General features: G+C 39.8%; 1 protein-coding gene across 10 annotated transcripts in view; it reads left to right on the top strand.

The window, feature by feature from the left end:
* plekha7b (pleckstrin homology domain containing, family A member 7b) overlaps positions 1–14,485 on the top strand; it is a 55,491-nt gene that overhangs the window by 7,787 nt on the left and 33,219 nt on the right. For 2 of the 10 annotated variants that reach the window (XM_037246727.1, XM_037246724.1), the window contains exon 1: positions 5,298–7,175. The exons of 4 other annotated variants lie outside the window; for them this stretch is intronic. In XM_037246727.1, the coding sequence (XP_037102622.1) occupies positions 6,862–7,175 (314 nt within the window). In that variant the 5' untranslated portion in view covers positions 5,298–6,861. Of the gene's footprint in view, positions 1–968; positions 5,215–5,297; positions 7,176–14,485 lie in introns of those variants that run through there. 4 more of the 10 variants (XM_037246733.1, XM_037246725.1, XM_037246728.1 and 1 more) reach the window with 4 other exon arrangements.

The raw sequence follows: 14,485 nt of genomic DNA, 5'->3' as shown, positions 1-14,485 counted from the left end.
CTGTTGATTGGACTGAGTCGGTGTGAAAACCGGATCTCGTTGTCCTTATTTTTATAGGACACTTAAGAATCGCTCCTTTGGGAATTGGTGAGTGTCAACTGAGTTTGACCTTAACTCCTAACTCTTTTGTGAGACAATTTCTGTTGACGTGACCACTCGTGGCAAGAGAATAAAGTGTTTTTAGAGTTTAGCTCAGATAGTTACCTTGATTAATTGTAGATGTGAATGATGCCAAGTTTCTTCATTCGTCCCATGTGGATCTTAGCTAATTAGACATCTGTGTCACTTGATTAAGAGTGTTGTATGTTTTAAACTGCTGCACTTAGCCAATTAAAGTTCAAAAGGGAAACGGTACATTTTTTTACTACTTTGCACTAGGTTAATAATGACAAACAGTAAACGTTTAAAAAATATTCAACATTTGTCACACACGAATTGCATGATCGGAGATCTTGCAGTTCCTTTTAAATGTACTTTTCTGGCGTCGATCTCCATGCCATGTAGCTCTCTCCGCGTTGAATTTAAAGAGAATGAGGGGAGACACTTTGATTGGCTGGTTGTTGGCTGTGGTCCCTCCCACAACGGCGCACAACGGCTTGTGCTATTCTATTCTAGAAAAATACCAAAAGAAAGAACACTCCACACACAGTTAGACATCCATCCATCAAACAAATTATAACAAATTTAATAATAACACATTTTCTATTGCGCTTGTCCTCATTAGGATAATGGGTGAGCCTATCTCAGTGGACTTTGGTTGCAAAACAATTGCATATACCGTAATTTTCGGACTATAAGTCGCGTTTTTTTTTTCATAGTTTGGGTGGGGGGGCGACTTATACTCAGGAGCGATTTATATACATATATATGGTTTTTTTTCACTTTTTTGGGCATTTTATGGCTGGTGCGACTTATACTCCGGTGCGACTTATAGTCCGAAAATTACGGTACTAAGGACAACATAAGGATTGACATAGCCTTTACGCAATACATTAATATTGCACCTTTGGCAGCATTTGCTGACTCAGGTCTTTCTAAATATGATGCCACAAGTTTGGCACAGCTGCAGTATATTTGTGCGGTTTCCCTTCAATGCTATTTGTGCCACTTCTTACGCTCAGCCTCCATCAGTAGATTTAAATTACAGTGCTTCTAAAATCGGCTGCTCTATTCGATTGTCATTCACGTGATCAAATGGAAGATAAGTCGGAGCTCAGTTTGAAAATAAAAACATAATTCATTATTTGGCCCATAATGGAATACGGTAGTGTGGTGCCTGACTAGAATTTGATTACAAGGGTGTTTTTTTTCTCTCTGCAGCCCCAAGGAAGTATCCTTGAGGAAGGGAGTCAACCCTCAGTTGTTCAATTTGTCGTCAGCGTGTGAATGAAGCAGCGGTAGCATACATCATCGTCATTATTATGTGAACGGCCGACTGAGGTGACATTGGAAAATCACACCTTGAAGGCAATGAGTCGCCGTACGATTAAAGCCTGTCATATGGCATTATCTCCAGCACTCAGACCAAACGTCCGTCCAATTTCTGAAGAAGTATAAATGATTACCATTTCAGGCCTATTGATAATGTAGATTCATTAAAAATCAAGTTCTGTGAATGCTAAAAAAATGCCCTATACAGTAGTTAAACGGGATATTGTGTTATTGTTATTGCGAAGATGGTCTGGAACGGAACGTCTGCAATGGAGAGGCGTAACCGAAGCAAAAATAATCAACAGAAGGTCCAAGTGGACCTAGATCGGTTGACTCTGAAGCAGTCAGGCACCGATTATGTGATTTCTTTTTTTTTGATTGAATATAATACAGCAGTACTGGTGTGTGGCAGTGCAGAGGGAAGCGTTTGTTAACCACGAGAAAAGCTACCAATTGCTTCCGTCTCGACCTCATCAAATGCGATTGCTCTATCAATATTTTATTTTCTCTCTCGAGCATCCCTGTAGGGACCAATCTTAATCCCCATTTAATGAAGGTCCCTCCTGTTGCAAACACAGCATTCTATCTATTCCAATCACCCATCTTAGGAAAGCTAGTTGTACATAAATGCAGCAAATGACCTTTGTCTTTCTTAGAATGACTAAGTTACAATTGAAGAAAAAAGCCAAGAACAAAATGAATGATGAGGCCAACTATTTCTGACAGGACCATTAAGCCGCTGCTTCCTCATTTGAAACTCGCGAGTTGATGCACTACTTGCCAAATTCCCATCGTGGTACCCTGAGTTCTGAAGGTTAAACCCATTTAAAGGTCGAGAAATTTGTTGTTTGCGTGCTTCCAACATCTGTCTTTGCAATGCACAGACACTGCGACAAAATTTGTTTGCCTAAACACACTACAGTTTCCCTGGCCTTGATGCTAATATTCCCTCTAATTTTATTCTCCGAGCATTCCTTGAACCATGGTGATCAACATCAGACATGCACACATTGACTGTATCACACCTGTCCAAAACCTGAGATCATATTAAGTTACACGACTGAGGTATGTTACCAAAAAAAATAGTGAAGAAGGATTTGTAGCACAGATAAAATTCAGAATTAAGGATTTTATGCACTTTTATGTTGTGATTTGGCCGAAATTGACTTTTTCAGAAATCTGCAAGTAAATATAGGAATTTACTCATATGTTTTAATAAATTATAGCTTAAATGACTGCTACTTTATTATACAAAATACGTATATGAATTGAAGACAAGAGTGATGCTTTTCATTGCAATATGTGACAAATGGTTGACAAGGTCAAACGGTTGCATATTATGATTACTATATTAATCGCTTTAAATGTTGAGCTGCTTCATTTGCTGATAATTTCCACAAATCTTTAGATGATGCTAAACATTAATAGTCAAAGTTATGGCTGGTAAATGACTGCATTCATCATGGGCATCCAAATGACTATACGCCGAAGATGAAAATGCAAAATTCCAATACAGTTCAGGTTTTAATTTTATTACGGCACTGTATACATTTGCTATGCTGGCTCTGAGAGAGCAGTGCGCGGTTTAGAGGGAACATTTCTTGACGCATGAATTACTGTATTAATCATATAAGGGTAGAAACTATGCACATGCTAATGTTAATTGCCTTCGTGACCACTAAATTGCCTGATATTGATGTAAATCATCCTCTTTCACGTTTACTCAGATTTATTTTCCATTTATATATCCATCCACCTCAAAACACTTAACGACAGGCTTGCACTGACAACTGTAGCCAAGCAAAAAGGAAGTTCTGCCTCTTGACTGTGTGTGTGTGCGCGTGTGTGTGTGTGTGTGTGTGCATGCACCCACCCTCTGATTTAATTCAGATGAAAGTTGCCGCATTCTGTCAGAGCCCAGTGTGACTGGAGCCACTGCAGAGAGAGAAGGTGCACTGTTCTTGTCTCACCTCACACGTGAGAACAGCAGTGATTAGTTAGCAGCCACAAAGGTGCATTTGTTTGGTGATATCTTTGAGACTGGCTGTGATTTAGTGGCAAGTGTGACGGTTTTGGTATTGGATTAACAGAAAAGATTCGGTTCACCGGGAGGGTTCAGCATGTGACTTCAATTAATTGCTTACAAAAAGTAGGAATAATGCGTCGAATCTTTTGTCATAAAATTGGTCGTCCATGTGGAATTGATTGTTGCTTAACTCATTCACTGCTGTGGGCGTTTATATACTTCAATTGGAATTTAACAGTTTACTGACACCAATTTATGTATTCATCAAGTATGTTTTTTTTAATGGGTTATTATTGAGTTTGGAGACTTAGCTTGGAATAATAATACGTGTAGCTACGTATCACTGAGATCATTTCTCAAAGGCAAAACAACCCACATTTATTTAGGTGAGGTTTCCAAAAGATGCAAAGTGGATATAGACTGGTTATCATTAGATTATACATTGAAATTGTGTAAATTGTCCAGTTCTGTTATTTAGTGCAGTTATTTTGTCCAGCTTCATTTTTATATTCCGCATGATAGAATAAAAGAAATGTATGCTCTCTGTCAGGAATATTTGTAAATGCCAGAAAGTTTTTTTCCCTCCAAATTGCATTTCACTAAGATCCTGTTCATTGATGTGTGAATTGCGAAAACTGTTTGTCATGATTACTTGACTCGCTCAATATTGTTGTGGAACGGAACGGAATATTGAGTACAAAAGATGAATGAACAGGTAATATGACCGATGAGGCCTGGTCTTTGGGTTTGTGCAATTTGTGCATCATTTGTTGAACTCAACTTTTATATTCTTACAAATGAATCCATATGCAATGTTGTTAAGGGCTGCAAGTGCCAAGCTCATTTCTTAACAGATAATCAATGTTTTTTTTTTAACTATTGATCAGCTTCCAATCTGATACAACATTCCCTATTTGTAAGGCACCGCAGCACTGGTGTGAATACGTGATGATGTAGATTAGAGGCAGATGGGATCTGTCAGCGCAAATGAGACCAATAAAGAAGCAAGTTGCTTTTCTGCATCTAGCCACTAGATATTGCTATTGAGGCTGCGAGAATTTTATTTATCACGTGTTTTGGTCCTTGGGACCTCTGCTATTTTAAAATAGAACCCTCTGAAAGTGGCTGTCACTGTAAAATATGAACATTGACGCGGTGGTCCATTTGATGGATGGAGCGCACCTGCCCTCATCCACACCTTATTGCTCTTATCTATACGTCTGTCTGTGGATTATTGACTTTTGTGGCAAGTCGGGCCCAATTTGCCACTCGGCTGTAGTCTGTCCTACATCCCGGTCTCCCCGGCCCACCGGTGTCATCTGATAAGGGGAGATCGGGCGCAGACGCAACGTTTTGGTTGCAGACAGAGCCCAAGGTCAGCACTTTATACAAAGGTGAGAGCTGCTCATCTTCGGTGACCAATAAGAATGACGACTCCCGATGGGGGCTTCCTCTTCCTTTTATCTTTAAACACAGAAAGTGGACACTGTTATCGTTTTATTCAACCCTGGAGAGGTTTAAGAGGGCTGTACAATGAAAGTGCAGGCAGTTTTACTCGCGGAGATCGAGAGTGGCCGAAGAGAGAGAGAGAGAGAGAGCGAGAGCTGCAACGGCAGCTACAAAGGATATTCCCATCAGGCATTACTCTTCACTGAGCTTCACACTAAAACAAGACAAGAGCAACCCACATTACATTTTGTCTGGACATGATAAGAACTTGAGTCGGATTGGGTTTTTCTAATTTTGATTGTTTAAGGGTGAGTTGCAATTTTCTGTTTAAAAGTCACATACACACTTGAAGTATGCAGCTCTTAACTTTATGCACTTGGTTTTCTGTTAGAAAAAAATGGTTGGAACTGATTTTTTACTGTGTGTTGTGGTCTATCACTTAGGAATTTACCTTGAAAGTATGGCAAGAGTTATTTTATTACTTTATTCCCTTTCACTCATGCCATGTTGGAGAAGTTGCGGCTGTGCAGATAGCTGCGTTACTGTTGTGCAAATTGAACACAATGCTACAGAGCTGGAGCTGACTCACCTGAATGGAATGCAGCCATCATTATGGCCACTGTTGAATATTGGACTTTAGCAAAGACCTGTATAAAAAAAAAAAAAAAGAAGTCAAGTTTCAGTCATAGTTGTTCTAAGTTTTATATTGGTTGTCTTGTTACAAATACAATATTTGCAAAGCCCCCCTTTTTGCGAGAAGATGTTGGATCAAAAGAAGTATCCAAGAATTAATCTATACTGAACATCATTTTAATCTTGTTGAATTTTTAAAACAATATATCCTGAACATTTTGAAACGTATAGTATGATGTTTTGTGTGGCAGCCTGTTGGAAAATTATTAAACATCATGCATTACGACACATTTTGCTAGGCAATATTTAATTTGCTCTTATGGTTTGTACTGTTTACATTCTGCAAAGCACTTTATAAACATTGCAGCCACTCCTTCGAGGCAATGGCTTGTACTTTTCATTATCTTGCACTGTTACAAAATGGTAATGTTTGGATAGCTGGAATGCATGAAAAACAAAACAAAACTGAGCAAATTTGGAACACAGTCCATTCAAAGTCCTGCTTGAACTCTCAGTTGTCTGGAAACGAAAACTCAGACTCTTGCCATTATAAACATTTTGACAACTAGTATTTATCTCAAACATTCTAATCATTCGAATCATTGGTCAAGTGATTTCCCTCCATTGCAACATCATCTTCTCGTCGTATTATTATGATATTATTCAATTTAGGACAGGGATTTGATGCGAAAAGTGCTTGTATTATCTGTTAAATATCGAACTTGGTACAGACTTTCTTCCAAAATTAAAGGAGCGATTTCTTTAGCAAGAAATAGACTCATTTCAAGTGCAACATAAAGTGGAGTCACAAACAACATATTGTAAATACTTTTCTGGGTTTGACTTCCTTAAGTATGAGAAGACGTTTAAGTTCTTCTTTGTCGCCTACTTTTTGGGGGAAAAAAGCAAAACATGAAGGCTGTACCTTTGAGGCATATTTGCACAACAGATTGTGGTTAAATGCTAAATTGTCTGACCTCAGGGCGTTTGACTTTAGAATTTCCCTGTGCTTTAATCTGAATTCACTTCATCTGCCAGAAGCGTGACTGTATCCTTTGCTCTCGTGACCTCTACGTCCTCTTTTCTTGGCCAATGCACATTGTTTCTGGATGACTGCAGAGAGAATGGAGCAGAGAGGGCGTCCTGCTCGTGGAAGCGTTGTGTTGAGGAGACACAGTTGTGATGAGAAGATGCGGGGGGGGGGGGGGGGGGGGGGAGAATATGGGAGGGAATGTGAGGCAGTAGAGAGGAAGTACCTGTGCTTTACTTCTTATTCTTCGGGGGCCTCTTAAAAGATCCCTCAATGAGGTTGACTGGTCTTAATGCCCATCACAAGAGTAATACCCCGGAGACGGAACAATTCAGTGATTGCGTGTAATTATAGCTGCACCTTAGCAGGCTCACACGGGAGCAGTGGGAAGGAGGATGTTTTGAATGAATCAATGCCAGCGTGCTCAGCAGAGGACGTCAGCAGCTGTAGCGGCAGGAGCGGCGAAGTGAGCCGAGCGAGAAGGCGCGCAGCCACCGTTGAGGAGAGCGCAGCAAATCACAGACCTGCCGCTAACATGTCGGGCCAACCAGGACGGTCCTCTCAAGTCGCTTACAAGAGGCGGCCGGTTTATCGCGCGGCTTCCAGGTGTGTATCTCACGCCCTCACCTCACGCTTAATTTATGGCAATAGATTTCCGGCTAAAGTGCTTTGGACTGCACGCCGTTAAATGTTAGTGTGAGAGCATGGGATGGAATTTAGCGTGCATGCGAGCTGATGCATCATTTGATTGTGTGGGCGAGTGGACAGCGAAGAGGTCTTCGCTGCGGTGCCTCGTAAACACGGGTCACTGGCCGTTTTGTCATGTAAGAAGAACTATCTTCTCAAGGGATCTAAGGAGGCTCTTGTATATTGGTGGATACACAGTGGCATCTCTGCAGGTAGAGTGTGCTGCAGTCCAAAGCACTCGAGGGGGAAAGCAAAATTGAATGTTTACGTCCGTTCTTAGTACAGCTGCTATTAAACCCCAAGCCGCAGACAGATATACAATCCCGTGATCTATTGGAAACACTCAAGGGATGGCACACAAATGTCCATCTATAGAGCTGGAAAATTAACCGCCAACGATTATTTGTTCTATTCTATGAAGAAGGAACTACTAATGAGTTTGTCTGCCTCAAATGAAATCTATTGGAAGAAAAGTTGTCTTTGTAAATGTAAGTGCCTTGTTTAATTTTGTTACATTCAAATCAGTTGTCACAATTTGAAGTAAATGTGACATACTGCCTCATGATGACAAATCAGCTTGTCATCATGACGGTATACTCCTGAGTCAGTCCAGCAAAAATGTTGTTCAGGTTGTCCTTGCATCCAACTTTGTCTTTTGGTTCGCTTTAAGGATTGCATGTGACTTGAATGGCAAGTTCACATTATGTTTTGATGACTTAGGGAAGTCAAAATGAAACTAGAGTACACAGTGGTGCCTTGAGATATGAGTGACCCGACTTAGGAGTTCTTTGAGATAGGAGGCGTAGTTTGGCTGAAAAAACCTGCATTACGTTAACTTTCAGTTGGGTTCTAGTGAATATGGAAACTCTTTTATAGATCACTGGACATTTATGATGGATCGCAATGTCAGCCGGGCATTGAGGTTTCTCTACCCATTTATAAGCCATCTTGCAGTAGCCAGTGGTCAGTGTAAAATGTCACCCAAGAGCAGCAGGTAATTCTTTAATAGGTATCGGGTCCATTTTTATGTGATGTGATTTATGCCTCGTGACTGAGTTAAAGCTGCTCTATCGTCAATACTGTTGGGATCTTGTGGCCAGCGGTCACTGTGCCTCATTTGTATGCTTAACTGCCACAGGTCATGGCTTTGTTAGCTGCAGCCGTGAGTGTGCGGACTTGAAAAATGCCACACCTAAAATTGGCTCATGGGACATTACACCCAGAAATAGGGAGGACATTTCCTGGGAGACGCCTTCGAAGAAAAGACATAATGGCGATGCTGAGCAGAAGGTTGCGGTATTTAAAAATGAATAGTCTCTTCACTGCCTATTAAAACTATGACCTTTTAAATTCCTGAATTTCTGATAAGCGCAAATCACCCTTGTCAAGCAAATTCCAGAAAAGGGAACTGTTCAGCTAAAATCTCACTTCTGCTAGCAAGACTGTTTTAGAGTTGTCCGACTATAAGACCTTCTACCACTTTACTGACTTAATGAGCCTCGACAGTCTTCCACAATATACAGAGATCTAAAAATAACCAGTCAATTCAGTTATGCGGTCTCAGCCAAGTAAGCCAAACCTCCCCTAATGTATTTAATTAATTTGTTTAAATTGATTGTGCGGTAGCCTGCCGGCGTCTGCGACCGAAATAAAGCAACAATGTGGGTGACCTACAGCCAAATGTATCTTGTTAATATCCCAAAATTTGATGCAGATTTAGATTCCAACTACAGTTCATGGATGTACTGTTCAATGTCTTCTGTACAGTGGAGTTACGAGTGACCGATCCATGTTTTTCGACAATACTGCAGTTTTTCTCAGTATTTGTGATCATCTCCTTATTGTATATCTGTATATCGATAATACTGCCCGATAGAGGTTCAGGATTGCACCACAGGCGAGTCACACAGGGATGCATGAAGTATATTTTATGGATTATTTGCATCCAAAGAGACAACAATATGATCACCTGAAGCTTTAATAATTTCAAAGGACTAATGGTGTAATCAAACTGCATAATTTTTGGTTCTGCATGCTGCATTTTTTTTATCTTAATTTGATAAGATTTCCATTGTCATCTGTCTTTCAATAGTTTTTGTTGTAATTTAAAAACCTGACGGGATTATATGAATATTTTAGGTGTTTGATAGTTGTGTTTAGTGAATTGAACTCTATATACAATAGATTGTGTTGTATCTCTGGTAATAAGGAAAAGTGCTATGCAACGAGCTAATTGAGTTTAATTAGTCTAATATCCAAGCTCAGAGGGGGTCTAATGATGTGTTAAAATGAAAAAACACAAGGTCATATAGAACCCAGAGGTTGTTTTTTTTTGTGTGATTTGTTTCGGATGGTGAGGGATTATGGGGATCAGAGATCAGAAAGATAATCTGACCAAAGACATATGGAGTTTGTGTGTGCCAGCCGACTGGAGCCTGTTTGTCGAATAAGGGTTTGGTCAAATCAGACAGGGTCATGTTGCAGACAAGCGTGCAGAAAACAAGACAGCACATGACAGACCTTTGCATGAAAGTGGCACTGGCAACCAGCAGGTAGGCCAAGTTTGTTTCTTTTAGCACGTGCATAATCAGATGGATTATTCTGCATTTATGATGACTGATGTACAAACACAAAATATAATCCACTGTCGTGTACAATTTGCAGTGGATCTCAAAGGTTGAGGACGAATAATATCCGTTTAGGGACACTTATGTATTGGTACCTCTGATTTGTGGGAATTTTTTAAACAATGTTTTTTATATTATTGTTTTCATTATTGTCTCTCAATTATACTCTGTGGTTCACACCTGCATACCTGGCGATTGAGCATTGCGCATACACCAACTACTAGCTCCAACAGAAAAACTGACCACCGCTGTTATTTTTCAGGAAACAACTTGAAGCCTCACATATACAGCCCAAATTGTATGGAAGATGCATGATTGCTTGAGCCGCTGTAGTTAAGTTAAAATAATATTAAGAGAGGAAATGAGACACAAAAGGAAAGATTGTAACTAGTTTCTCCTTTATTGACTGTACTCATGCGAAAGCGAAGCGCGGAGAGTCTCTGTTGCCAAAGACTCTCCATGCTTCGCTTTTTAGCCACAGGTACAGGCGCGTTGGACGGAAATCTCGCTGTTCTAAAACATCATCAAAAATGAAAAAAAAAACATGTTTGTTGTGCTATTAAGATTGCATCATTAAAAAAGCAAAACATTTTCAACACTTTAATTTTAGGTGGAATCTTAAAAGTGACATGCTACAAATTTGTGACATCGACCAAATTTGGACAAAGCGGGTTTCCACCCAACAGTGATGATTATGAATATTATTAGTTATTATTGCAAACCACAGTATAGCTCCCGTATATACTGTATTGGCGAAATTCCGTTAAGCTGATTTTCTTTCTTAATGACATTTTCATTCCTTGTTTAAACGTTCTTACTTAATCACAATTAAGTACGAGACAAGTTCACCATATCATTAAACTTGATGGAACGCTCTGTTTCACTATTATTTGTCAAGCTTCATAGTTTTGGTTTAAATTCTGCTGACAGTGCAGCAATTGTTTGCTCGTTAAGCCGCCTCCACATGGGTGGAGCAGCTCTCCTGAAGGGACTCAAGGGTGAGTCGGTCAAATTCAAATGAAATACCGCTCGGGTGTGTTTGCTGAGGATCTAATCCAACATTCTTTCCACTGTCTCTCCACAAGTTCCCCATTGGTTTGTTTGGTGGATATTAAGTGTTCTAAAATTGACGATTTTCTTATAATGGCTTCACTGTCATCCTGAAGTATTATTATTATTTGATAGTAAGTGTTTTATGAGTCTTATGACAGGATGCCTGGATTTGATTTGTGTATAATACTTTCATGTATAGCTACGTCACATAACACTCTGTCTTGTGTCTCTTTCTTTTGTGGCATTGAGCTTATTGTGTTTGAGCCTGCTGCCTATTTCCTGCTGGAGATTTTGAGCTTTCCCTCTTTTCCGAGCACTTCGCTTCCCCTTCTGTCCTACATTACACGCCTAAGCGATTAGCTGTTTTGGGCTTTGCAGTGCGCTTGGACTATTTTGTCACAACAGATGCTCCAGATCAGAGATTTGTGCAATAAACAAAATGAAACAGTGTGGTAATAAAACAATTCTGATTTTGACTAATTACAGTATGTAAACACAAGCAAAGTCATCTTTAATTGCAGAGTGGGACTTCGTTCCGTCAACAGTATTTTGTCCATTAATGTCTCATTATGCTGATGCGGAAAAGTACCTGAAAAATCAGGTCATTGCTCTTTATTATTCATCTCTCATCAAATAGCCTGCTGTCAGATCCAATTTGCCACCTCATTTTTTTCAACGAGATGGACCAATCTAATATTGTCAATATACAGATGTCTCACTAAGACATTAAAAATGTGCAGCAAAGAAAGAAACGGGTAATTTATCAGAAACGTGTTTGATTTAAATTGGCCGCTGAGTGCATTTAATTGATGTCATTAATATTGTTAACTTTTAACTTAAATTAGTTTAATTGCATTATTAAAATAGAATAAAAGCTGAACGCAGCAATGGCTTAATGGATCGTCATTTGGTTGCAAATAACCGTTTGTGTTGAATGGATTTCAATCATGTCTTGAAACAATTGAGGCAAATGAAGCATATTGCAAAGGTGTTACCCAATCCACTTTATACTTTATTCAAGTACAGCTATGGAAAGTTGAGCAACATCAATGATGGAGATCAGAGATTCTCAAACTGTGGTACCAGTGGCACCAGTGGTACTTGCTTCCATGCGAGAATAAAAATCGTAATTTAAATGTATTAAACTTTCTAGTCCAATTTTCCTGTTTATTTATGTACAGTATTAATGTCAATGTGCTTTACCCTCCGTTCTCAAGTGTCACTAATTGAAATTACATTTGGACCTCCAGTATGTCACAACTGAATACTTTACATGATTGAGCTCTTGGAGCATGGAGGTGAAAGGTCATCCTGTTACTGTTAATTAACCTGGGATTTCCCAAGGCCAAGAGCCTGTTATGTTCATATGCTCGTCATCTGAGACGATCCCTGACCTTTATGGTGTTTAATATATGCACCCACATACACATGCACACCAAAGAGTTGAGTGTTGTTAATAATCCTGCAAAATATGATTGTTCAAAAAAACGGCAAGTGTATAAAATTAGGCTTCAAAATTGTGTTAAATCAAGCCCCCTACCTTTATATTCTGCTTTCTTCCTGTGATGTGGACTCCTACATCCAGCGACCCTCTTCAAGTAATCCCACGCTCACTGTTGTCTATTAATTACAATGCTTTGGTACTCAGGCTGCACTTCACTGCACATAGTGGCTGTTTGAGTAAACCACAAAGTCTGTCTCCAACAGTGTGTGTAAATGTAATTAAAATGTCTTTTATGACTAAGAATTTCTGAATGAAAATCACCCTGAGTGTATGCATCGTAATATTCATAATTTGCTGTGCATATGAGGAGGATCTGGCAACTTTATAAAGCCTAAGCAGTTAGTCGGCTGCCTTGCGTGCGTTTCTGATTGCCTGTGTTTTTGAGCGCAGCACCGGGATGACAATAAAATGTGATGCCTCACAAGGGTGGGTGTGCCTTGAATGTTAATGAGGTTTTAGCCAGGACCATGCTTTCAAATTGTGCCAAACACTCTGACCGACTGTTTTTGTCTTGGCTCATGTTTTGGCCTTTCTGCCTTTCACTGCAGCTTTGCTTTGCTGCAAATTCCCTCAAGCGTCTTCTACCGCCACCAAGATTGTTACATTATCATTTCATGTGGTATTGATGCTGTCTTAGATTGCATATATTAGATGACTGTCTTCTGTAATGGTTGTAAATGGCTGCAGCATATACTAGTACTCCCAGAAGAGCTGGAAATGGTGATAATGATAGTAGTGAGTGACAATGATGGAGCAAGGCAGGTCAGGATTTGATTTGCAGTAGAATCAACCAGTAAGAATGATTAGAAAGGCTTAAATGTAAGGCTGCTGTGAAACTGATGGAGGTCGGGCAACATGTGCAAATCACGCTGCAGAATGCTTATCTGCTTAATAGCTGTCTGAGAGACAGCGTTCACTATTTTTAAGGCCTATTTCTTTCAGCTTGCTTGACTGGATGCTGCTGCATAACGCTGCTGGGTATTTCTCTCGCACACTCCTACACGCTCACACTGGGTGGGCTTATTGACGAGAACGTTGGTGTTTTTTGTGTGTTTCGTACTGCCTTGATTTCTCTTATTTAGTTTACTATCTGTTTGTTATTTGTGACAATGAAAAGCAAGTAATCAGCTTAACTGCGTTAAGTAACTACTGTTGGCTACAACATTGATATTTGATTTGACTCATTGCAACACTAACAACATATTGAGCCACACTGTCCTTTGGTGCACAAAAAGAATGTGTCACTCACTGTGCCACCAAGAGCAAGAACCCACGATTGACACCCAGATGCAACAAGAAAGAACTAAATTTGTCGAAATGAAACTCCTCAACAAACATGAACATAGTTCATTGGCACCGAGATGGCAGCGAAGGACTAGTTTTGCCTAAATGAATATATATTTTAATAAATATTTTCCTGGCACTAAGATTCCACAAGATAGGGCCAACGTAATATGTTCATTGTCTTGCCCCCTGTTTCTCAACAAATAACATATGTTCCTTCATAATGTCGGCACAAAGGTGAATGTCAACACTCAACCGAGAATACATTCAAGATTCAAGAGTCTTTTATTCGCCATGTTTGAGCGTGCCAAACAAGGAATTTGACTTCGGTAAATCACACCCTCTGTTCAACATTTAGGTGACTAACAACACTCAGGACATGTGAAAAAGGGCAAATATTCTCAAACATCCCCTGATCTTAAACTCCCAAAAGGACAAGGAAAAACTCAAAACTCCAGCTAGGGGAAATGAGAAACCTTGAGAAGAGACCACAGATGGGAAGCTCCCGCTTCCAGGATGACCAGGCTGCAATGGATGCAGAGAGGACACATAGTACAAACAGTGTAGACAAATTCAAAAAAGGTGTGGAGAGCAGGATGTTATTGCACAGTAATGACTCTGAGACTCTAAGAGTGGTGCGAGTTCATCAGAGCAACAGCCTGGGGGAAGAAGCTGTCTCTGTGTCTGCTGGAACAACATGAAGTTATATCTAAATATTAACTCTAATGGTGAATTTATGCCTAAAATACTCTTGCTTTATT

This window comes from Syngnathus acus, chromosome 3, assembly GCF_901709675.1.
Source record: "Syngnathus acus chromosome 3, fSynAcu1.2, whole genome shotgun sequence".
NCBI lineage: Eukaryota > Metazoa > Chordata > Actinopteri > Syngnathiformes > Syngnathidae > Syngnathus > Syngnathus acus.
Note: the sequence above shows the minus strand (reverse complement) of the source record. Positions and strands in the feature narration are given on the sequence as shown.